We start from the raw sequence: 26540 nt of genomic DNA on the forward strand, positions 1-26540 counted from the left end.
TTGTATGAGAATAATTATTAATAATTATATCTGATTACAGCCACAGAATTGAAGAAGCATCTGCTCCTGTCACCCTGTCTTGTCATTTCTATCCTGTCTGTGACTTTCACGTACCGTTTTTTAAACTGGCAAAACGATCTTTTCGGTAAAAGTGATTTAATAGTTTATTCAAAATTTTCAATAGGTAGGTTTGTGTTGGAATGATACTTTAATCTATTTTTATAATTTGTTCAAATAATATGATGAGACCAAGGCGAATATGAGAGTTCCTCGAATTAGTTTCGAGTTGAGCTCGTATAATGAATACGTTATGAATACACTGATTTTGATCAATTTAACTCTATTATTTTCAAGTGTTAGTAAATCAAATGCTTCAATTATTTTATTTCACAGATGTTATGGGTAGCAGTCACAGTACAATAATGCAGTCAAGAAAATGTATGATGCATCTAAATTATGAACTAGGACGCTATTCGGGTTGAATGAGGATTTTCAATGTTAAAAAGGTATGCTTCAAGATCTCCTGTTAAGTATCAGTTGAGTTAACCATAACATTTATCACTTATAAAATTCTGTCAATTTGAAATAATTGCATGAAAATTTGATGGAAGATAGTAGCTTGTCAGTTAATTGAATACTTTGTACTTCTTGATGTCTTTTCTTAGGTATATATGGAGTATAAAAAATAGATGCATGTTTAACCTTTGTTTGTAGATTACTTAAGCTTAGAACACAACATCCTCTACTTCAAGTTCCAAGAATCTTGAAAATATCAGGATGTGGAGTTCGAATAAAACCTGAACCCGTAAAGCCAGTAAAAATATCCCAGTCAGAGAATTATTATGATGAGAAGAACATGGAGATTGGTCGACCTCTGACACCATTTATATCAATATATGCTACCCAACTACAAGGTGTTATGTCAATAAGCAATCGAATCTCAGGTACAATTTAATTCTTTTGTGATGTGATCTTTCCATTTGTTCCTTTAGCATGCAAATTTATCAACAGAGTTAAAGTATTTCTTATGATGTTGTAAACTATATCTTCTCCTTCTATTTCAGTAAGAATACCTAACATAGCTCCAAAAAGCTTTTGTATTTCATTATAAAACCATACTATTCTTTTTTGTGAAATGTTATAGTTATTTATCTGTAGGTTTTTCAGCTTTTACAACAAATTTAAGGGGTCTGCCAACTAGCTTCATTCTTTTTTTTTCTTCCAAATATTTCTATTATCATTTAAATTACTATTCATTCAAGTTCTTTTGTGAATGGGTAGTACTAACTCAACTGAAACTTGTTTTGAACTCTTAACAATATAATTCTGAGACATTAAAAAATTTTGTTGAGAATTATCTAATTATTTTAACATGCAAACACCGTCACTATTTATCTTCTCAGAGCGCTACTCATAATCGAGGAGGTATTTACTCCTTTCAGGAGCTGTATGGACTTTCCAGATGTTTACTTTTGCTGTAGCTGCATTGGTGTTACCAGAATCCGTAGAATATTATGTGGACCAGATAAATTCTTGGAACATAGACCCTATTGCTATATTTGTTGGCAAATGTTTAGTGGCCTGGCCTATGGTTTACCACACATTTGATGGTACTCGCCATATTCTATGGGATTTTGGCTTGATTCTAACTAATAGATCCGTTGCGATAAGTGGTTGGATAGTTGTGATTATTTCTGTTACTGTTACATTGTATCTTAGTTTAGTGGTTTGATTTGTTTTGTAGTTTTGGTTGGAATAAATAATTTTCAATAATAACTGATTTTTTTGAAAACCTGAAAATTCAATACAGAAACACTCTTGTTGTTCTTATCTTTTGAATATAAGGGATCAGTTTGTCCTGTAGTACCAGTTGTATCATAGTATACTTATAGTTGTACTAACAGTTGGAGATAACAATTAAATTTTTCCTACAACTGCTTTCAACCTTTCAGATGAAGTGAATTCTATATTTGTTCACTTTAGTAAAGTTGAAGGAATCACTCTTATACATGTGGTCTTTACTAATATTTAACTTCAAAAATAAAACATTTCTGAAGGTGATAACTACATTGTTGTTGATAAAATTAAATAAAGATTCTGTGGATAAGAGTGAAGGTACTTCAACTTCATTAGTTCACTTTTGTGTTGTACAGAAACAAGTACAAACTTAGCTTTTTTTTGCAAAAAGTCATTAAATTGCTTGATTACAATATGACCAAAGATTTAAATAGATAGCTATTTCAATGAAGAAAAGAAAAAATCAAGATGTACATTCTAACAATCAATTGGTTGAAAAAAAAAAGAAATACATAAGAAAATTGTGCTAGTTTTCATTAGAAAGGAAGAATTATTATGATTCTTAAGAATTTAGACTAAAAAGCCCAGAACTTTTCAACCCTTGAAAATAATTGTTGATTTAGTTTAGCTATTACTAAAAAAAGTAGGAAAGTTCTCAGAATCAGATAAAAATCATTCAATGAATCCTCGCGTCTTTCTTTTATTGAACATCAATTCAACTGCCTAGTGAAATTAACCGTCCCATGTTTAGTTAGTCAGCTTGCTACTCAATTTCCGTCTTTTCATCCGTATTAGATGAAAAGAACAGGTTACGCCAAGTTGGAACTGAACAATTTCCTAATATAGAGCTCAGACTGGAACGTGAGTCAACTTCTCAGGTATGGTTACGATATTTTACCTGGATACCACGGAAAAAAATGGATAATCCACGATATACGAATGCATTGCCTTAGAGAAAAGCAATTTGAAATCGAATTATGGTTTTAATTCGTATTCCTAAGTTCTTATTTTTTATTTGTTTCAATGTGATTTTATGGTCAGATTATTTATTTTTTTCTGTGATAGATTATCGATGACTCCGACTTATTTCTATGTTTTTTATATTCCCTCTTCTGTGCATGATCATAGAACATAATAATTTCGGTTGGATGTTGGATCAATATTTTCGCGCATTTTAACGACATAAAATGATTAGATTTTCTTATTTAATGTTCAACAATGAAGTGAAGTGCTCTAGTTAATAGTTCTACTTTTATCTATTAGTGACAACAGTTTCTTAAAAAAAATTGCGCGCTTTTTACACCGATGATTTATAATCTGTAAGTTTCTATATAGGGTTGTCTGGATGATGATCATTTAGCGAACAGCCAACGCAAATTTGAAAAGTTCTCCTATAATATTGCAAAACAGAGGTTACCGCGCTTCTGTAGGTTGCTTTTTTGGTAAGACGGGCACCCACTCGTGACGTCATGAAATCATTGACTTCCTACATTGTTGAAAAATAATTCAAACGTTCACTTTATGCTTTCATTTTGTTTGCTGATTTCTTTATACCTACCTTGTTCGTCCCACGTCGATGAATTGTTTTCTTCTTAGCGGGAATCTATGAAACAATTAATCTTCGAAGAGAAAAATCCTACTTTAATCTTTCTGTGGCTCTGCTTTATAGAATTGTCTATGAAAATTGTTACTTCTTATCACAATCTGGAGAATAAGATGGAATCTGTCAAGCAGATGGAAGCGCAATTCGTTCAATTTGATCATGAATTCAATCGATTTTTTCCAAGAAGCATTGTCAATACATGAAACTCTTTTTTATACATTTTTCAAACAACAACAAATGTAGCGTCACTCAACTCTATGTTCCGAAATGTTGACACGCATTTTTTAAAGCTTGGTACCTACTAACGAGAAAAAAATGGTATGACACTATGGCGTGTTAATCTATTTCACAATCTCAGTACCGCTAAGAACGTAGAATCCCACTTGGTTTCAATATATTTCTAAAGATGCCATATTTACAGAACATATGATGTATATACCAGTGATATTTCCCGAAATCCCAACAAACTTGTTTATCACGAATATAAACACGTAGTTTTCTGCCAGCAAAAAATTCAAACGTTTCAAGTAGTTAAGGGAGTAATTTGAAAAACATCTGACACGCATTTAAAAACAGATGTTTTTGAAGAGGTTCCAGGTCAAATTCATTAAGTTTCACACCTACAACCTAAAGGAAAGAGACAGGCCGGTGTGAAAAGTTGAATCTCATATCAGAAGTGCATTTGATATTTCCAAGTTTAGTCACTGATCGACGTGAGGCCTACTACACCCACCTGAATTTTTTTCTCGTCCTATGTTCATGTAAATTTTACACCCACCAAACATTAATGCATTCAAGGATTTACCATTCATTCTGCTCCATTCACTACTTCCATATTCTTCTTGAATGAAAATTCAGTGATCCGATTTTCTATGATTCGCCGTCATAGAAAATATTCCGAATATTATTCATCTCCTTATTGATGGACTTTTCGGATTAAACTCGACAAACACGTTATTGGACGTTGAAGAGGCGCAGGTCGCCAACCTAATAAAAAAAAAGTGAAATCGGCGCCCACCCCAAGCTAGATCACCGTCGATCTGTGGGCTGAAATCAATGTCGTTTCTTTTTCTTGTTTTCTGTATTGAGAAATAAGGTAAGGTTCATTTCTGCCTGTTTACCACTTTGGAGATGGTGGGTTTTGTACGAGGCACCTATTTTGGAAACTAGTATATAGAAAACAAGGCTGTTAAATTTTAATTGATGGTATGGAGAGTGGAAATATCGAAAATTGATACGAAACATAATTTGACGTTTGGGCGGTACCGGGCTCTTTCAGTTCTATGCTTCGAGCTGGCGAATCCTCCAAAATATGTTGGGTTTTGTTCATACTAGATCTACACCAAATGTAAAAATTAAATAGGTAATATCGTTAAATATTTGAGTAAAAATTACACATTAATGATTTAATTTCATTTTTCACCTTATGGATTTGCTTAATTACATAGTATATTAAGTATCAAGAATGGTAAGCATATTTTACCGAATGAAGACAAAATTATTTGGAGCTGAATTGTCTGAGATTGATATAATTCTTAAAGTGCGTAATTCTTATAACGTTTTCTTATTCCGTTATTTTTTCCAAGATTTGAATTAATTTTCACTTGAACTGAAAAGTCATAAGTAACGTTTATATTGAAGTAATATTTCTGGTGCATCAGACTCTGTGAAAACCATTTCCACCAATTCAGGAAACATAAAACCATAAACGATTGAACTAAAACTTCACACAGTCCCACGTCTCACTAGTTAAAACACATATTTATTTAAAAAATCGACTTTCAATACATGAAACTCTGTCCTGGAAGATTGATAAATCATCATGAAAAAGGAGAGAAAAAATGTCCTTTGGTTTTTGAGATTGTGGGACCATAGAGCTTTTTTTCTCTCCTTCTTCAACATGAAACTCTATTCAATCCATTTTTCAAACAACAACAAATGAAGCGTCACTTATCCTTAAATATCTTGAATAAATGTTACAAAATTTTGACGGTAAAACTTTATAGTATTAAATTCAATATGTCTTATGGTTTGATGGTGAGTGTTTTATTGGACTACATTCTTCTAGAGAATCCTACCTAATATTATGCCACATAATCTACAAATTCATTTAGAACATATGCAAATACGTAGAAAAATGTTTTACCGCATTGAGATAATTTTCCGGTTAAAAATGCTTGTATTTTTTTAAGGAAAACGCACAATCCACTAAAATTTTGCTTCAAAAGAGCAAAAAGCAATTTTGGCTGATTTATTCATATTTTTTCACCAACTCTCTCAATAAAAACTATTTTGATGCATAAAAAAATCGTTGATATAAACATCAAACCTTCCCTAGCTACTTTAAAATCAAAATCTCATCGATTTTTTCCGACCAACAAGCTTTTTCCTCAAAACCGAAGATTCTGCAACAAATTCCGCACCTAAGGGTGCCCACGGAACTCAAAAAAAGGGTTGAAAACACGCACGTGTCCTCACCGGATATTTCGTAAACGCGACATCTCCTCACGTCGGTGCACACCGTTAAAAAAAACAGATAAATAGCGTAGGTGCAATGTGGTCAACTTTTCCGAGCTTCCCACGTGTTATTATCATTCAATTATGCCCATTTTCGAGGACCGAAATCGTAGTTTCTAACGAACGGAATCATCTGTTTCACAATAAGGAATAAGCCCACGCCTAGGGGGCACGTGTCCTTTAAGCGTAGTAAAAAGGGGTTAAATTTAGATTTGTTGGGATAACGAAGGGATGCGGGCATGGGTAGAGAGTCTAATTAATCTAAGCGTAATGAAGAAACCAGAAGATCGGCCGAAAATCGCCCAACATTCCTACGGTGCCCTTATAAGGCAAACCCGACCGAGTGCGCAGAGTCCGCTTTAACTTAGCGCTTGCGCCAGGGTCTACACAACATGGGGTTCGGTCTCTGTCGCCTCAACCAGTTCAGTTTCACACGGTGGTCCGATCGAGCAGTCCGTCGTTGAAATTTTGTGATACGATCCAGAGCAATCTTGTTGAAAACGGGCAGTTTAAATAAAAACGGGAAAAAATGTGCGACACCCCGGTGCCATCGACGCAAAGCATAGCGGACTACTTGGCACAATTGCTGAAGGACAGAAAACAACTGGCTGCTTTTCCAAATGTGTTTTTACATGTCGAACGTCTTCTTGATGAAGGTATGTTGGATTATTTTTAGCGCGGGCGAGCCTTTCGGCCCGTCTGCATCGTATGCCGACTTGTCCGATAAGATTCACCGTTTTTTTCGACGTCGTAACGTCGATTTTGATAACATGTGATATCGCGTGACGTATTTGCGGTCTGTGTTGATGTTGACTCGGAAAGTCGAGATTTCAAACTGTTTTACGATTTTACGCCCTTGACTCCGGTTTAAAGATATCGGATTTCCGAAAAAATCCTTGAGGATGCTGGAATTATTCTTCTATAACTTCAAATATCGCTAGACGCCTGAGGTTAGATACCTACTTGTCAACAAGACGACATAAAAAACTGGTTTCAGGCATGGTTTGTTATTCTTTTCTCTCCAGATAACTCTAGACTTGTGAATATGCGGATTATTACCAGGAATTTTATCTTAAGTATGGCCATTTGCAAAAGACCTTTAAGTATCATTTAAACGTATATTTACTGCCTTTTCAACTGCATGCAACCCGATGTCAAGTTGTCAAATAGGTAAACATATTCTATGGTCCATTTTTTCTTCTCGGTAAACATTCAACATAAAGAACATAATTTAATTACACAGTATTCAAGTGAAATGAGTCAAAGTCAAAACGCTCTTGGCCACAATGACATCATGGATATTAAAATGATGTATATCGTCTCGGACAACACATGACAATAAAGCTCTTGTTACCGACGTTTTAGAACTACAATATACGAAAAGATGCTTCAAGCGTTTTCATGTGGAATTTATCTTGCGGTTTTCTGTTCATCGCTAGAGATAGCCAAACTGTTGTTTAAACCCGTAAGTCATTTCTTCAGTTAATATTTTAAATGGCGTTCAATTTACATAACCAAGAAGTTTAGGCCGAAATTATATTTCAATTTTAATTGCTTGTTAAAACTAGAAAAGAATTGTTTATTGTTTGATTCTTTCAGTAATTCGGTATAACTCAACCATATTATTGCAATTCTTCAATGTAGTCACTTACTCAACAATATTTGTCGTATTGAGTGGTATTTGTATGTATTATAAAGGTAAACATACCTGCTAGTTTGAGCCAAGGGCTAATTTTGAGGTAACAGATACTGATGATACATAAAAACATTGCTCATTTTCCTTATAATCTGATTTTCATACAGAATGTAGAAAATAACATAAAAAAAACGCTTTGTTATCGAGATACAGGGTGTTTCCTGTAGTCCTAAATTTTTGTGATGATTATACCAGTTTATCGAATCTTTATAAATCTTTGCTACAGATTGGGTAAATAAGTACAGAAACATAAAATTTATTTATTCATCACAGCTTACTAACTGGATCTTTATAATAATTTGGATTTCCTGAGGATTACTAAAGAATCGATCTAATTTTTTTCTCGAGATCGGTAGCAGACACGTCAAAACTACAAGAAAACAAAAATTGTTGTACGGAACGAAAGTTTCTTTTTACATTTTTCTGAAGGAAAGAAGTAATCACTGTTGCAAAAAAGAAATCATCCTGTAGATTTACACGCAAAATTAGCATATCACATGAAGAAATTCTTGAATTGGAATATGCCAAATTTGAGTTGAATATCTTGTGAAGGGAAGGTGCTATGAGAAAAAAAAATTGAAAAAAAATGAAACTGAAAATTTTTCGAAGGTCCAGCCTTCTACTTCTGATTCTGAATTGGCTCATGGCTCAAACTTATCGATATTTTCAGGGTATTTACTACGAAAATTGTTTATTAGAAAATAACATCTGGCGGCCAGACATTTTGCTGTAATCCTCAAAATGACAGTACTCGAAAAGTACCTACCTAACCTAAAACCTTCAACAACCGTGAAGCGATTTCAATATACCCAAAAAAACTCAACAATAGCGAAAGTTTACAACTTTGTTTTTGAATAATGCAAATGACATTTTTACCGCCTAAACTTGACTTATGTTTTGGAAGTCATCCCAGCTTATACTTTCGAAGAGCCGCCTGTATATCGTGAGGTGATTCACCCGTGACACCTGTAGATCCAAGCAACCCTCCGTTTTAGACATTCAACAGGTAGAATGAATGGAATGCATGAATACAGAGGTACCTGTGATTTTAAACTTGATACGACCGTTGGGCGTCGAAATTCTTTAGTGAGAATTGAAGGGATTGTTTTGAAGTACTTTTTATTGGACAAGTCGACGGTACTTTTGACTTATACAGGGTGTATCATAAATAATCGGAAATATGTATTTCAACTGTAGAATCTTGAGCCGAAAATATGAACTAGATGAAAATATTTCTGTGGCAAATCCGTTCATTCTGCCATACCTTGTAGAACAAAATCGTGCGGGAATATCTCAGTTTCAAGTATATTTCATGGTGATATTTCGTTATTGTATGTTGGTACTCGGAAATGTCCTGTCACGGATTTATCTAGTGTCTGTCAAATTTGTGATACAGGAAACAGTTCTGCCAACCAACATTTTTCAATGCACAAATCACTTAACGATTTTTGAAAAAAAATTCCATAATTGCAGTAAAAATTCAGTGAATTAGTGAAAATAATGTATAATAATTGTACAGAAGGCTCATTCTAACACTCACTTATTCAATAGACATTCAGCTTCTGTTTCGGTGGTACCTTAAATCTGAAGAGCATGAACTCAACACAAATTAACGTAATGTTTATTTCACTTGAATACCCAAACTTGTATTGTTTCTGACGCATGGCGAAATTCGAGAATGCTTATCAGTATAATGATTTCCACATTCTTTCGAACGCAGACCAACCATTGTGGACCAATTGTAATCCAATTCAATTATAATATGATCGACAACTCTCCAACTGACGTCAACCTATATTCTGCAACGTTGTCGAAGTTTATGGGGAAAATTATTAAAGCTGGCATCGCTGCCCGATATATATAGACACAATCACAGAATAACGAATAGACATATCTGTCATTTTCTTCTTTTTTATTTGCAAAACTTGTTACTCGTTTATTTACAACCTGAATACAGCTGGGATTCTCACGTTAAAACTGAGATTTGAATAATTCTGGTTTTTAATGACCTACTTCATGAAAATTCAAGACTTCTGGAAATAGTGATAGGTTAATGAGTAACGCTCAAACCACCGTGACCATTTCGATTAATATCATCGTGGGATAGTCCTGGTGAACGGATGTCGATGATGTTAGCGACCCCTGTTTCAAAACTAAGCATGAGGGTGCGCAACAAGTGAGGACACACAATATGGACTTGATTTTAAATTTGAATAAAAGATCAGGAATAGTCTGGTTTGTGGTTCGGCACGCGTTAAAAATGTAGAAAAGCTGTCTTGACTTCTTTTTCTTCGTAGATATCTATTATTCTATGTAGAGTTTTTTTCTATTAACAATTTTTTTATTACATGCAAAAAATATAGGGTGTTTCAAATTCAATGCTCACTGAAAGAACCTCGAGAATTGTATGACTTAGGTATAGAAAAAAAATTTTCAAGGACCCCCAATCTTTTTTTTACAGATATCTTAATTCGTTCTCAAGTTACAGGGCGTTTCTGAAAAATGACATTATCAAATATTCCGCTATATCTTGGTTTCTGTTCGAGATACCTAAAAGGTTTTTTTCACTAATTTTTACGGTTTTAACAATATTGATAAGAAATCATAGAAATAAGTTACCGATTTAGAGACATAGAAGAGAGTTGATGTTTTTAAATGGGACAACCTATATATGAATTAATTAAAATCATACAATAGAAACAAAATGAAATAAATGAAAAATATTTATATATAAAGTGTCCCATCAAAAAATGGAGTCGAAATAAAGGAAAAGAATGACATTTTTGAAAAACCGAATTATATTCGACAAATCTACAGCTAAAACAATTGCGTTGAAAAATATAAGGTGTCCCATTTAAAAATCATCGCTTTTCTCTATTTCTCTACAACGGTAATTGATTTCTATGCTCTGTTCTGAGTATCATATGAACCATAAAAAGATATCGGGGGTCCTTGAGGATTTTTTTTCTTTACCTAAGTCTTGTAATTCTCGAGATGTTTTCAGTGTGTATCGAATTTGGAACACTCCGTACATGTTTGTATTTGAGCACAATTCAACAATTTCTGAACGTTGTTGAAGCTTGTATCTATCTTTCCATGTTCAAATCACATACTTACTGAACACAAATGACATAAGAAATGTCAAAAATAATACACAGTGTTGCCATTATAACCAGTTTAAATCGTTACATTCCTATTGTTTTTTAGTCTATAATAAAATATTCTTTTGACTTATTCGAAAATAATAAACTCTCAAATGAAACTAGCAACGTTTTTTCATATAAAGCCACGTAAACTATTGATATTACTTTTTGTAATGACTTTCATATGATAAAAACCAGTTAAACGCTCTATTAAAATTTACCACAAAATTATTACATTGACGAACGAATCGAACTATACATTCGTGTTGTTGTCTTCAAACAACACTCGGTTACATTTTAAATTCCCAACAATTCAGATCATCAAGGTTCTGAGAATGGAAACGGGTTATTGTAATATTATTCTCCGGAGATAATACCTATAGAAACATTAGAACGATGTACCCACCTACAATTAATCAGACGAAATCAATGGGGAGGTCTTGGATTACAGTCTTGGATTAATAACATTAATTTGCCGTTATTTATTGGCCAACTATTAGGAAATTGATGATAATTGCCTCAGACGCCTCAATAGAACGTATTTCATGAATGGAGATCGCGCGTTTTGAATGAGGTGATAAGATAAGCATCGTTTGCGCTGGTTAGCAGACTGCAGAACTTGTTTTCAAAGGAAAAATCAAGAAAAAGCACAGCAACTGTTGGTGAGCGCACTCGAAATGAGATTCACCGGTAGCCAAGTTGTCCGGTGACATTCTTCTGTGTTCCGTCAGAGTTATCTTCAATGTTGCCAATGCAAACATCATTGACCAATCTGGGCATTTTATCCAACACATATGTAATCAGAAACAGGGTTTCCTAAATAGGGAGGATATGTTTTTGAAACGCAATGGAAGCCATATTAGAATTATAGAAATGTCACTGATGGACGTCATTTGTGTTTGGATGTAGCAGTTTGGCAATTCATTATGGAAAAATAAGAATTTCTTCTTTTTTTCCTACTACATATTTCTTCATAATACGCTCTATTAGTGTGACGTCACACACCGCCATTTTAGTTCTCCTGTCAGTGTTCGGAATCCAAACAAACAAATTGTCATTCAAATTAGTACGTTGTCGTTGAAGAAATTGGCTTATTTTGATAAATAAGATTATTTAAGAAACGATTCAACTATCAATTGATAGATAGAAGGCACGAGATTAATACCAGTAAGTTCGAACTTGAAGTTCAACTAATAAACACAACTTTTTACAAAATATGGGGAATGATACAGGATTCAAACTTACTGGTATTAACCTCGTTCCTTCTGTCTATCAATTAATACTGAAATCGTTGCTTAAATACTCTTATTTATGAAAATAAGCCAATTCCTTCAACGACACCGTACTAATTTGAATGACAATTTATTTGTTTGGATTCCGAACACTGACAGGAGAACCAAAAATGGCGGTGTGTGACGTCACACTAATAGAGCGTATTTACTATATTTGCATGTTATTTTTTGACATTTCTTATGTCATTTGTGTTCAGTAGGTTATGCCGTTTAATAATGGAAAGATGAACGCTTCGACAACGTTTACAAATGTTTGAAATGTTTTTCTTCAAATTCAGTGCTCATTTGTAAATACTGAGAGAAATTTAGGAATAATTCATAGACGACATTGTTTAGTTAATCTACTCACAGTTCTTAGAATTTAATTTTTTTTAACCTTGTGCAATTTTTTTATATTCTTGGTAGTAGAATGGCCAATAGGAATATTATTTGTTACCGTTATGTATAGCATATTTTAAACTACGTTTGAACTGTCGATAAATATAAGCCATTCGTCTGTAGTGGATTCTGTCTGACCCATTTTTGCTAAGAAAAGAATTCTTCAAGTAACGATCGATCCGATATTGAACGTCAATAATCAAACTATCATATCGCTACATTCCTTCCTAATGTTCAATAACATGTGCCACACTCCTCTGATCATAACAAATAATCAATGAAGATCGATATTCATCACGCTCAGCTGTTTATTAATAATCTGCTGCTTGTTAGAAAAAATCTAATCGTTCATAACCTTCATTCAAGTTATCTGAAACCGGTCAGGAGTCTTCAAGCTTTTCGGCATTTGATTGTCCATCAATCAGATCAACACAGACATAACAGATTCCCAATTTCGTAATACGGTATATTGATCATAGAAGTTTATAATCAAGTAGCAAATTGCTTCGTTTACGTAGATGAAACCAGAGCTGTTTGATGTGCTCCGGATCAGAAAGAGCAATTACTTCCAGGAATTTTGAAAAATGCCTTTGAATTGAAGTAGTGTGAAAAATTTCAGAAAGTGATTCGTAAGGTCGTTAAAAAAAAGGTGCAATGAACATGTATCTGCAGTTGATTCATTTCTAAGATTGAAATTTGATGGGAAAAATAGTATATGTATATAAAATATCATTAATATTCTTGATAAATTAATCCTAAGGGCCAGTTGCACCATTTGCCTAATCGTTGATTAAAAATTTAAACATTGATTACTTTCTGATTTCTCTTGCACCATCTGTCAAATGACGTTGGATGTGGCCTAATCACCGATTACACTAAACAGGAAAATTTGGAAGTTTATTTTCCCGATTAGTTTTAAACAGGGTTCTGCGCATAGACCTAATATCAATTTGATATAATGTCTATGGTTCTGCGCAACTCAAAACGTCAAAACATATGACTTATTACATAACCATGAACATGATGTCTTTATGGACATAACCTGATGGTGTCACATGATATGTTTCTGTGTTTGATTTTGTGAGGAATTTAAATTGAAATATGGATTCTGATTCAGATCGTGAATTATCATTCAATGATAATTTGTGATTTATTTTAACTTTGTCACCACAAGAACAGAGAACATTATACTAGAAAATTGAAATTACTGATTTTTCTATGATCACCGTCGATCTTTCGAAATGTTGCCAAACATATCTCATGTTTAGCTAAACATCGATTATTATCAAACGGCGCAATCGGTAGAAATTATAATCATCGATTAGTACTAAACATTGATAAGGTAAACAGCGTTTATTTTTTGAATGGTGCAATTGGCCCTAAACATTTGACGGTTGAAACCCTCGGCACACCCTGTATATCTACGTTAACCATCACTGCATGATTACATTATGTTCTATGATTCAACACTTTGGTGGTCTACCACAGAATCGAACATTTCGACCGTATTTCTGTTCAAAATATAGAAACTACATCTTCAGCTGAGCTCCAGATCACCCCTAATTTCAAAGGGATAAAAATAAACGGTCGAGTGGCAATGTGAGCAATCTGTCTATAGGGTGTCCTTGTAGACTCTCACACTAATTCATAGTCACGCTGCAGTGATTATGAAAATCAAGGTTGGGATACCCACATTGTTTATGCGATTACTGTAGACTGACTTGAGCTCTGATTACGATTTAATGATCCCACTTTTTTGTGCTACATTCTATAATATGCTTTTATATCTCGTAATTTCATGCGGTAACATTGCTCAAACTTTTTCTCAGACATCCATAATTGGGAAACAAATTTTCACTGTTGGCAACATTGGTTGAAATTTGCATATTCTATGGTTCGTTTTTGTGATGACAGATTTGCCAACTTGAGCTTTCAGGCGAAGAATTGCCATATGCGGCTAAAGGATTGACTAGAATTGGCGTGATCACTCATTTTAAACTGACACTAATTGGTTTTAATGTCTTTGCATTGTCGAGGAAAAAATAATAAATCATAGCTAGAAATAAGTCTATGATTAATGAGGGTAATATTGTGCTAAATTTGGAGATGCCTTCAGGCATCAGAATTTTAGATCTACATCTCACAAGCTCTATTTCTCTCTAGCTGAAAAAATTGTTGAGATCGAAAAAAAAAGGGAAATTTTATCCAACTTTCGGCATCCCCAATCAATGCCTTATCTTTATACGTACGATTCAATCGTTATCCTATTTGAGATTCAACTAATAAACATAAATAATAATTAAGCAATTGGTACGCATCTTGATGTGGTTCATGATTCATGTACCCAAATTAAAATCTAACTCTGACTTCGTCCTTGATATTTCAATTACTTGCCGTTAATCAGTTTTTGCACTTTGAAAAGTCAACATGTCTAGTTTCATTTGGCTCGTCTCAATGTTAGTATTAGTTCACCAATTTAGCATGTCGGGTGGCATTTGATTTTCTTGCGTTGGCATCCTTGAATATCTGTCACTGACGTCGGTTTTCATTTATTTCGTTCGCTCTCTATGTTTTCGTCGTCGAGTTCTTAATTTTTCTTCATTCAGAATTAATATTAATGGAAACTAATCAAATTGACGAAAATACTGAAAGACAGTTCGAATTGATGACATGTACTTATAGGAATTGTCCAACTTCACTATGAAAATGATTAAGTTTCTGAAGGTTTTGGATTACGATTTTTTTTCCATTGACTATTGAATAATTCTGTACGTAAAAAGTGTTATTTCAAAATCAGGGAAGTGCTGACTCAAGGTTTGTATTTGTGAGACCATTTTATGAATGGTAAATCAACAAATCTAATGAATACGTAAAACTCCTAAAATATAACCTAACCAGTTTATTTTCTACAAGTTGGTAACATTGATTTCGGAACACAGAGCTCCTCGAACAGACCACAGCCATATCTCATAACAGGACGGGTTAAAACTTGTGCTCGAACTGAGAAACGTTGATTTAAATATAGAAATCGATTCTCGCTAAACTCCAAACATTCCATTAGCATGCTTCATCTCAATCCTTCCGTCAAAGTTTGTGTTCATCGCGCTATAATAAATTTCACGAGATTTCCTGCTTAAAAATAACGTTTTCCGATTACCATTCAGTAAAAAAAACATCGCATGAGTAAATTAGAACCTTCCTAACAGTCGTCTGATTGGCCATGTGCCCGAATATTTCCAAAATATTTGTAGGTGGCTACCTGAAGGTAGCAGTCAGTTATGCATAAGAACACAAAGAAATCTGTGCTGCTCGAATACTTCATTCTATGTTTCTCTGGTTACATACTCAGACAAATCATAGAGGAGAATTAAAACTTTTCAAATGTCAATTATTCTTCTCTATTTCTATGGTGGCTAATTCCATTTAATTTCAATGTAAATGTCATTTAAGATTCAATGAGTACCTGTTAAGTTAGTTCGAAAAGATCCCGTGTTTCCCGATGAGTCGTTTCGGAAAAATACGGTTTCCTGTTATCTATCAGGATACGTAACGTGTGGGTGTAAAAAAAGACTGGCAACTCCGTGCCCCCTAGCCTACCGTGACTAAGTTATTTCGAAGATAAACACATTTATTCTTAGCATCACTCAGAGGTTATTTTCACGTGGAGCCACATGTCTCAGCTTTCTCATAAGCGTTTCACAGACCGAATTTCATGTGAGCGTAACGCATTGCTATCAATCCAGGATGCCTTGTGACGATTTTCTTCTTCATGAATAATTTAAGACGCAAGATCATATCGATCAAAATGGATCTTCAAGGTTGGCCGATGGATGTCATCAGTCAGGTACACGTTAAATTTAGTGGAAAAACGCGTAGCTGTTAAGAAGCAAAATTGAGTTATTAATGGGTTGGTCCGTGGACGATAACTTTACGCTCTGTGGTCTTTATTTGCTTCGTAATCTGTGATTACATCTGGTATTATATTCTTCAACTCCAGTGGAAATCACTGTGCTACAAGATCACAGACAAATGAGTTATGATTATTTAATTCAATGCAAGATGCATAGAATAAATGCTAATTTTTTCGTCCCAAATGTTTGCCTGGAACTGTGAAAACATGGGAGGTACTTCGTTTTTTGCCGATAGATGTTGAAATAAGGAAATTTATTGAATTCAACATGGAGATATTTAAATTTTCCAATTTGGCATTCCGAAATGTCGTTTTCTTGATAATTTATTAACTACGAATTCGATCGAGATAAAATTTTGCATTTCGATTAAAAATAACGGTTTCAAGCCTGTTGTAGAATATCTCGTTGATCGCATCATCGGAACCATAGAAAGTTAAAAAAAAAAACAAACACAAAATTTTATATCGAATAACGGGTGTTTTTTTCGAGGTATATAACTTTAAGTTGGCATTACTGTTCAAGATGACGACTGATTTAACAGCTGTCAAGTGATTTATTTTCAGTTTGGTTTGGCAATTCATCATGAATAGACTCCCGCCTGAACAACGCTTGAAAATAGTGCAATTTTATTTCGAAAATAATGGAGGCACGTATGGTGACCGTCTAATATCACGTTTTGGACCTGTGAATTGGCCTCCAAGATCTTGTGATTTAACACCGCTAGACTACTTTCTGTGGGGCTACGTAAAATCATTGGTCTATGCGGATAAGCCACAAACCCTTGACCATTTGGAAGACAACATTCGCCGTGTTATTGCCGTTATACGGCCACAAATGTTGGAAAAAGTCATCGAAAATTGGACGTCCAGATTGGACTACATCCGAGCCAGCCGTGGCGGTCATATGCCAGAAATCATATTTAAAATGTAATGCCACAAGATTATCTTGCGGATAAATAAAATTCATGTCAATCAAATAATCTATCGTTGTTTTATTGCAATTTAAAGTTCTATAGCTCTGAAAAAAAAAGACCCTTTAATACCACGTCGCCTAGTCCACAGATTGCACCGCCAGTACAAGAAAAATCTTCAAAAGATGCGGGTAAAAATTTCGGAACATAGAGTTGAATCTCTGGTTGGGCCCAGAAATTATTAAGTGCAGTGTTTTAAAATCTAAGTTGGTATCAACTTCTCAAGTTCCAAGTTCAATTTAACAAAAGATGACTTCCCATTAGATAACACTTCTGAAGATGATCGAGTGCATCAGTCAGTTTTATTTTTAAGGTGGTACTAATGAAATAACGATTTCCAATTACACGGGTTTTCTATTGGTACCCGTGGGATAATTCGTCGTTGACCATATAATTACCAACATTCTATTTTTGTGACCATTGTTCATGGTACCTTATACCTACCGACACTGTGTTAATGCTATTTGTCAACAGATGTGTGGGACAGTTATAATAGCTCGAATTACCTTGGGTTAAGAAATTGTTGCCTTTGGCTGGGTTACGCTTGGTTGATCTCTTAGATTTTCAGGGAATTATATCAGATTAGATCATCGATTTTATCCCATCGACTTCGAGATGCATTAGTTCTGTTAATCACCTGCAATTCAACTCGATCAAATTGGTGTTTTCTGTGGTTTTGACGTGAAGAAGGTTATGCTTCTTTATTCAGATCTCAGAGTAATATTACTCTATGATTCAGATGCAAAATCTATGCTCAACATCATAGATGAATAAATTTCAATCTGGCTCAATTCGACACATTGTTTTATTTATGTGATTGGAAAGCTAATCATCTCAATTTTTAGAGGAAGTAACTCGAAGGATATCCTGAAGTTCTGTTGGACAAATAATGACAATTTCTCCGATTAGGTCACGAATAGGCCAGCTCTGTTTACCGAGGTGTTGTCTTACCTCAAAACATATGGAAGATTGACCTACTATTATCAGTAACGTCAAAAAGATGATTCTATGATACCGAGAATCCAACCACAGAACTTCCTGAAGTTTAACATTTACATCACGGTCCGAGTAATTCATAGAATTTTCTGATTCTTCCTCTTTATCAGCGATGAATATAAAAATACTGTGGCTCATCTTAAACCGGAACCAGGTCAGTTCGTTGTGAGGTGCACCCGTATCTGATGGCACAGTTCGTTCAATTGGAACACGCAAATTGTTGCCCGATGACCAATGATGTAGGTAGCCTTGATGTAGCCGACCTGCCTTAGGCAGGGATGTACAAATATACGAAGCGATTGGCGACAATGAGAATAGTTTATAATTCGCGCTTTGTATGTTTGTTTGAATGAGAACAACTCGTAAATGAGAACTGTTGTAATTTGAGACTTGAAACAAAGAGCTTGCATAGTCACAGTTATTTCTTTGATATGGTAACAATATGGCTTCTTGAAAGGTATAACATTTTATTACTTTCTTGCAAGTTTATGACCTTATAAATCTACCAGTCGCCCCTACCATCACAATTCGAAAATAACCGCAATTAAAGCAGCTTCTAACCGATATAATTGCCGAATTTTATCGCCTATTTACGAGGTGTTATCCCAATGGGTGAATGAAGTAATTTTTTAACTGGCACTGATGACAAACCTCAAGTGGATTCAACTCGCAATGACCCTATCAACAGCAGTAATTTCCAAGAACTGTCTTGAGCCGATAAAGTAGGGTTCTACTTCAAGAACTCAGTGTTGCCAACTACCTAAAACATTTCTGCGTTTGATCAATATCCCGATTGAAATTTAACGTCGGTTGACGCGATTTGACCAAATCTAATTAGAATTTGTTCCGCAGTGCCAGCTGAAATCAGAAATTGAAATCGGGCATGACTTATATATAACATTTACTGTACATAAATCATAGAGTGGAGCATTAGGTTATCCAGGTTATTACTCTATCAGGAATTTGTCCTCGTTACCTTAGTCGTAAAGTTGTACATTATATTCAACCATAGATTCCTCTCATCAGTTAAGACAGATTTTTCACACAGTCTGTAAAAGTTAAATGTTTTCCTTCAAAAGCTTTAAAAGTGAACGGAATTAGCAGAAGGAAAACACTCCGAGATAATCCAAAGTCACTATCAGAATACTCATATCATTTTAGAGAATAGATTCATTATTTACAGTTTCCCTTAAAATATTTGAGGTTGATATAATATAAACAATTGAGGATTTCAACAAATTACACCTTAATTATGGATCCATCAATCAAAAAGTGTTTTATTTGATAAGAACAATTTATGGTTAAATTTAATGTGAAACTTCAAGACCCACCCTGTATAACTCGGTTCCCAACGGATCATCTGGCTAACTGTGTACCTAATGGCATCTATAAATCAGTTGTCTCTCCTGGTATCTCCTCTGCAGATAACTGTGTTGATTGTGCTAATAACATAATCACAAGCAGTTCACTCAGTTTCTGTGTGGAGCCATTTCGAGAAACAATGTTTCCGCTATAAAATAGTCTAGTTTATCTTAGGGGATTCATTTTTTCCTATACAGTCGATAAACAACCGAATCATGTTCGAAAATAGCTGGAATCGTTTGGCTTATTCCCCTGCATTTATCGTTTTCTCCGCGTTTATGTTGGTAATCATGAATTGCAAATGAGGGATTTGTTTAGGTAGATATTTACCATTTTCAATCAGTGCCCGGATTTCCTTTCGATTGGCAGCATTGAACCTGATAGGATTTCAAATTTATCTTCTATGGTCGGGCCCCAACAACTGTTGGAAATATGGGGAAGGTAAAACTTCTATTCTATATTGTATTCATGTTATGAAAATTATATACATATAGTCTCAGAGTGTTTTTCTCGCTGAAATCTTGACCTCAACTCAAACTTTATATTCAATATCATTAACAATAAAAAAATACTGAGTTAATAATAATTTTCAACCTGATAGAGTATTGCTCTATTTATATGATTCACGTTGAAATAATTATTGTTTCACTGTTGACATTACGTTTTTCATCCAATTACTTCTACCCTGAAAACGCATTCATCAAATGAAAATACTTTCGCAATGAAAATTGCTTTATGCATCTTGGATTCTGTGAATACGATCTAATTCACTGCGCACAGAGCTGCTCAATAAGTAACACAATTTTTAGTAGGTTGAGATCATTCAAGGAAAAATTCAATAATAAACTGGAATCGTTTGGATCTGCATAGCAAGAAAAATAGTAAAAGGCACTTCTGATAAAAAGTGCCTAATTTCACATTCGATTGGCGACATTGCAACTGACAGCTGTTTTGAAGTCATCTTCTATGGTTTCACCCTGACATCTGCTCCAATAGATAATCATGGATGGATGTTACAACAGTTTTAGTTGCCTGGCACCCTTGTTTTGAAATTGAACAATCTGTACCCGTATCGAACACATGGTATCGATGACGGCATTAAACCTAATCCAGTTAATTTAGATACTCGTGCCCAATTGATAAGACAATTACTTCCCAACAGTCTGTAACGAACACAATCGCCGATATATTTGTAATCGTCATTATAAATTACAGACATTCTACCATCTAAATATAATTTTATTGTTCCAACCGAATGGTTTGGGTTTAACCGTTTGACAGCCCGCTATTACTCTCCTCGCGCTCTAAAATTAGAATAAGAACAGGGAAGACTGCAACGATTGCCTTCGAATCGATACACAGAGATTGTTACAGTTCGGGCAGATCTAGAATGAAATCTTGTCTCGTTGATTCATTAATAAATGCCTAGTTTTACGCCCGACTAGTGGCAACACTGACATTCAGAATAGAGACGTAATATTCTATGGTCATAAATCACTGTTCTCAACGTAAGCAGCAAAAAATGCGGAATTCCGTCACTCGTCTTCGTCGATATTACACTGCTTTTGTGTTTTTTTATGCACCTGAGGACTACTAACATTGAGCTGTTGATACTGTAGTGATTCAAATATAATCCGATATAGGATAAATACTAGTCAGTGTCGACGTTCTTATCTTAAATCTCTTTCCTTTGTTGTAGGTTTATGGTTATGTTTATTGATAGTTGGTAGCGCAAGCTAGAATATTGAGCCGATAACGGTGTATGTGTCTTTGGACATCTGTCTCATTCTAATATGATACAACTCCTTTCATTTTTTAGAAGGCCTTCGATTGAAGGATATTGTGGTATAAATCATTTCTGTACGGCCCTCATAAAGTAGATGATGGGTAGCATACCGTGCTTAGGTATAAAAGATTCTACAGCGGTTAGTTCCTGAATACAACTTCCGCTTATTTCTGTGATAAATACCCATAAATACACACTATGCATATTAATTATTTCGATTAACATTTACTGTTACAGAGAAGTTTATCATGCATTGATGTAGCCTTTAAATTTAAAATCCTTGAATCTACTTGGTAACACTGTGGATCTCCACAGAGGAAAATTTAAGAATGTTTTTTCAGTGACATTGGAATCCAATTCGATGTTCACGCCTATATCTGTATTAATCTATTTCTATGGTTCGCATAGAAGTTATGCTTTGTTGACATAATTGAACTTCAACATTCATCCAATTATTTATACCTTGAAGATTCGCTCAACAACGATTAAAAAACTTTCGCAATAACGGCCGATAAAAATCTTTCTGCATGTTGAGTATGACCTAATTCCCTGGCACACAGAACTGTGTAATAAGTAATACGACGTGTAGCTGGTTAATACCAATAACGCAGCATCAATAGATAGAAAAACAGCATAAAATTTCGTATCATCTTATGATGACCGTACACTTTCCATCTAGTATGCAGATTATCACGCTCATTTCAATTCCATTCGAGTTCTCCTTGATTACTTTTGCGTTTTTGAATCGTGTTTGTCAACCACACACACTTGAATCGATTGGTTATGCCCACTTGATGCAAGGCATTTCTTGTTTACAGAAAACTTGTTTGTCTTGTTCTCTGTGGTCCGGAGAGGTTACGGTTTCGTCATTATTTGAACTTTCAACTGAATATTCAGTAGTAATATCATTGAATATAGATTATATAAATCATATTATTTGACCATCGAGGAAGAGTTAGCGATACTAGCCAAAAATTCATCCATGCTGAGCTACCTCTGTCGGAAGTTTTATGAACTAACTAAAAAAGTACAAGGGGGGATTGAAGCAGGTTTTGCTCGTTATTCACTACTGAGCTTGAAGTATTGATAACTACGAAATTGAACAGCATTTTCGATTTGTCTGGAAAACCAGACATTGTGTATTATTTTTTTGATATTTTTTATGTCATTTGTATTCAGTTGGTTATGCCATTCAATCATGGAAAGCTACATGCTTCAACAGCGTTTAGAGATTGAGTCTTCTTAAATATTCACAAATAACTGATTTTCACTAAATTAAAATTTTCATAAAACAATTTAGCAATTTCTAAAAGTTGTTGAAGCTTGTATCTTTCCATGATTGAATGGCATAACCTACTGAACAGGAATGACATAAGTTATGTCAATGAATAATACACATTGTTGTCATTTTAAATTGTTTGATTCCTATTGGAGAACCCTTTATTTGACTTTCAACTGACAATTAGGTTTGGATTATCGATGATGTGAACTAAACTCTCATTCATTCATTCAATTCAGATTGGATTAGATCAGCCTGAAAGATTTAATTTCATATTTTCTTTGCGATAATTTGATTCCGATTTGTCTGCCCTCTATGACGTTATTTCTAAGTTCATCTACTCGAGATATATCACGGTATAAAAACTTTGCGGAGTAGTTTCTATCAATATCATAATTGTTCGGGATGTTCATTTCTAACAAACGTACATTAGCATAACATCGAGAGAGGAATGCTGCATCAATTAAACCATTAGAGCACAAATAAAAAATTAATCAGTCACACATGCTTACCAGCTCACAATAAACTTCATGAACGCGTTCCGTGATGTGCATAGCTACAATTCATAAAACAATTTCATTGTGTATTTTCCCACTTACAGTAAAAAAATCGATATAATTATTGATTTAGTTGCCCTTCGGGCACAAAAGTTGCATGTGCTTTTTTTTTTAATTTGCATCTCTGCTTAGAAGATAGATTTATAAAGTACCGACACCATGCCGGAAATTGTTTTATTGACTTCAAAATGGCAAATGTAAATGAGTAGTGTTTACAGAAAATGAATGATTCATTTATAATTATCGGATTGAATGGTATGTTGTTTCGCGTTTCGTTGCGAGATTTTAACATGGTAGCATTCATTTACACGATAAATTAAATAAATAGTTTTCGTTGGACAGAGATTTATCTTTCTTTTCGATTCAATTTTATCATTTCTGGTGATATTTTAATAAGCTCTTGTTTCTATGCATTCCAAAGATATTCCTCTATGATTCTTCAGAATTAGAACCCGAATTCTACGTTTAGCCCCACTTTTATGAAAGTACCATAGAAAACACAAAGATCAAAGATAATCAAGGTCAATCAAAAACAGCGTGTCAAATCAAATAACTCGAATGACAAATCACTGAACTGAATCGAAATTGCTCCCTCTTATTATGACAACTCTGTGATTGTTAACTTGTCAATGTTCCATTCTGTGATTTGTGACGGTCATAGATTTCTTTCAAACGGGATGACAGCATAAGTGGAATGTTTATGAGCCAAAAGGAAATCGATAAGACACGTATTGGTAGGATCTCGAACATACCGTTTGTCCATTTTCATGTCAGTTCCTTGGCATCTCGAATGTTATTTATGAATGGCTGAACAACATTAGCTATATTTTGTATTGAGTATGACTCATGTCAAAGGTTCTTGATTTACTACAAATTTTACTTCTAGCCTCTGTTTATCAGAACATCTATGGACTCGTCTGAAATATGGAATAAATTCTATTCCATATAAGTTTTTTTCTCGATGAACTGATCATAGAGCTCAAATCTTTTTATTTCAAAATTTGTCCACCATATCAACTATACAGGGTGAGTCTTAACTTGTATCTACATCAAATTGAACTATATATAGATTTCTTTTATCGAATAAAATACTTTTTTCATTTACCATTGACCACGATGGTGAAATTGATAGGAATCTATAGCTAAATTTGTACAACTTTAAGACTCATCCTGTATATTATAATATTGACATTCGGAGAATAAAAAAAACATTATTTAATGGCAGAATTTCAGCTAATGGAAAGTACCAATAAAATAAAGTGATAATTTTATTTGCAGGATATAAACTTCTTGATATGCTTCTCGGGGTCTTGTCCTTGAAGACCTTGAATATTTCTGTTGCTAATCCAATTCCCAAAAGTCATAAAACACTGTAATTTAGTGATTCTGTATTGGAACCATTTGAACTAATTCTACCAACAAATTTCATTAAATTTATCAAAAGCAGAATTCAAGATCATAGAACTCGTATAAAATTCATAGAAGATGAAGAATATAGATTGAGATTTTCTATGTTCATTGGATCCTTAAAAAATAATGAAATGAGGTTGAAATGATAAATAGGGCAGGTGTATGGCAGCTCGAAAGGTGAGGGCATTGGGAACTGTCGTTCGATACTGGCAAGTTTACAAGTTTCAAAATAATTCACCCACAAAACATATGCACCGCCAAAATTACACCGAGATTCGAATCGGTCCTCCTTTGAGTCATCACAGCCTGAAAAACCGTTTGATCTTTAATGAACAAACGTTTACCGGTAATGAAGCTGTAAAAATCGTTATTCTCAGTTATCAGATCAGCTCTTTCAACTCCTGTAAGAATTTCCTAAGGATAGGTCTATTTACGATCTAAGAGAGACTAGACTAGACTTTCATAGAAATTTCTCTATGATTATTCAGAATTTTAAGCACTAGTTTCTATCTTTTTCTTCATTTCCATCATGTTGAAGAAAATTGATCATCGAATCATTAGACCGATTCGAAATTTCTTCTTCTTCTCTCCTTTAACCACGATAGTGGCCTCTTCTTCTTCTTTTGGTGCCTATCCATTCTGGATGTTGGCTAACATGATGGCGACACGGACCTCTATGATTCGAAATTTCTCTCCCTTGTAGTGGCAACTCTGAAGTTAACTTGTTAATGTTGCATTCTGTGGTTTGTGAAGGTCATAGATTTCCTTGTTCCTCTTTTTTAGCGATCGTCTCCTCTAAAATGCTCTCGACTTGACGTCAATATTTTTATCGTTTTTTTTTTAATAATAAATCTTTGGAATCGTTTGAAGAAAAAATGTAACCCCTTCTGACAAAATCCACTCGTAAATAAGAGAACGCTAATGGAATTGACTTCAAATTGAATTTATATGTCCAGTTCTTATGAGGAACTGGTTTGACTGAATACCAGTTTCATATTTTTCAGAGATTATCCTATAAGAAAATCATAGAGAGATCTGGAATTCTTCATCAATTCCACAACTTTCTCTGCATTTAATGAACTTAACAATTTATCAGTGAAATCTTTTATATCTCATTCGATCAAAGACAAGTGTTTTTGTATCAGTACCATTCCCTTTTACCTTGCTCTAGATCAGTTTTAAGATTGATTACTCTATCAATTGGATTCGGAATATTATTCCTAATGATGTTTTAATAAATTATGTACGTTGAAAGGTGGATATATCTTTACTTGCTCATAAAATTGATGTTTAAAATGTTGTAAAACCAAGAGGAAATGTTGAAAGAGTTTTAATGGACGTTCAAACAGATTTTTCGTTATGTAATAGTCAAAGCCTTCAACTTAACGTTTCCGTTTCATACTCTTCATTATACCCCTCTTCTGTGAAAACCTGTCAGTAATTTTCTATGTTTGTAGTAGGTGTCTTTGTTGAAATTACTGTTGGTAAAACTGAACGTGCGAAGTGACATTTTCAAGCGTGAGAATAACGTAGATTTCTTCACTGTATAATGAATGGAATCTCTTTAAAAGTTAACGCCTCGCTCGAAAATCTCTTTCAGAACAGAATTGGGAACGTTGTAGACGTAAAATGATGCACTAGTTCTGTTGTTAAGCTGCCGTTTTCTCTTATTCAAAGCAATTAAAAGCCGGTCAGTATTTCTGCTATTTGCCAATATGAGTTGTTTCAAAACAATAACCATTGTTACTTGTGAAGAATACAACTGTTCGGTAGTTGTTTTATCTGCGTTATAGAATTTGTATCGCTGATTCGTTTGATATTGTTCTTCACGTTAGATTAGTAC

At 34.2% G+C, this 26540-nt stretch overlaps 2 protein-coding genes across 5 annotated transcripts in view; both read left to right on the forward strand.

Moving 5' to 3' along the window:
- The first annotated feature begins 30 nt into the window (after positions 1-30).
- LOC123676069 (succinate dehydrogenase cytochrome b560 subunit, mitochondrial-like) lies at positions 31-1773 on the forward strand. 2 transcript variants are annotated; one of them, XM_045611742.1, is made up of 4 exons: positions 31-184; positions 394-506; positions 715-944; positions 1443-1773. In XM_045611742.1, the coding sequence occupies exons 2-4, from the start codon at positions 496-498 to the stop codon at positions 1730-1732; spliced, it is 531 nt and encodes a 176-aa protein (XP_045467698.1). In that variant the 5' UTR covers positions 31-184; positions 394-495; the 3' UTR covers positions 1733-1773. The 2 variants fall into 2 exon arrangements, with proteins under 2 accessions (XP_045467698.1, XP_045467697.1); XM_045611741.1 differs by lacking the exons at positions 31-184; positions 394-506 and adding an exon at positions 529-665.
- Positions 1774-6325: 4552 nt separating this feature from the next.
- LOC123676070 (protein held out wings) overlaps positions 6326-26540 on the forward strand; it is a 46520-nt gene continuing 26305 nt past the window's right edge. For 2 of the 3 annotated variants that reach the window (XM_045611744.1, XM_045611745.1), the window contains exon 1: positions 6328-6573. In XM_045611744.1, the coding sequence (XP_045467700.1) occupies positions 6447-6573 (127 nt within the window). In that variant the 5' untranslated portion in view covers positions 6328-6446. Of the gene's footprint in view, positions 6574-26540 lie in introns of all 3 variants that reach the window. The other variant, XM_045611743.1, reaches the window with a different exon arrangement.

The sequence above is a fragment of the Harmonia axyridis genome, chromosome 3 (assembly GCF_914767665.1).
Source record: "Harmonia axyridis chromosome 3, icHarAxyr1.1, whole genome shotgun sequence".
NCBI lineage: Eukaryota > Metazoa > Arthropoda > Insecta > Coleoptera > Coccinellidae > Harmonia > Harmonia axyridis.

Excerpts from the sequence above, each read along its gene's own strand:
- LOC123676069 (XM_045611741.1), top strand. Across the intron at positions 945-1,442 it reads AATAAGCAATCGAATCTCAG|GAGCTGTATGGACTTTCCAG; the intron begins GTACAATTTAAT and ends TACTCCTTTCAG.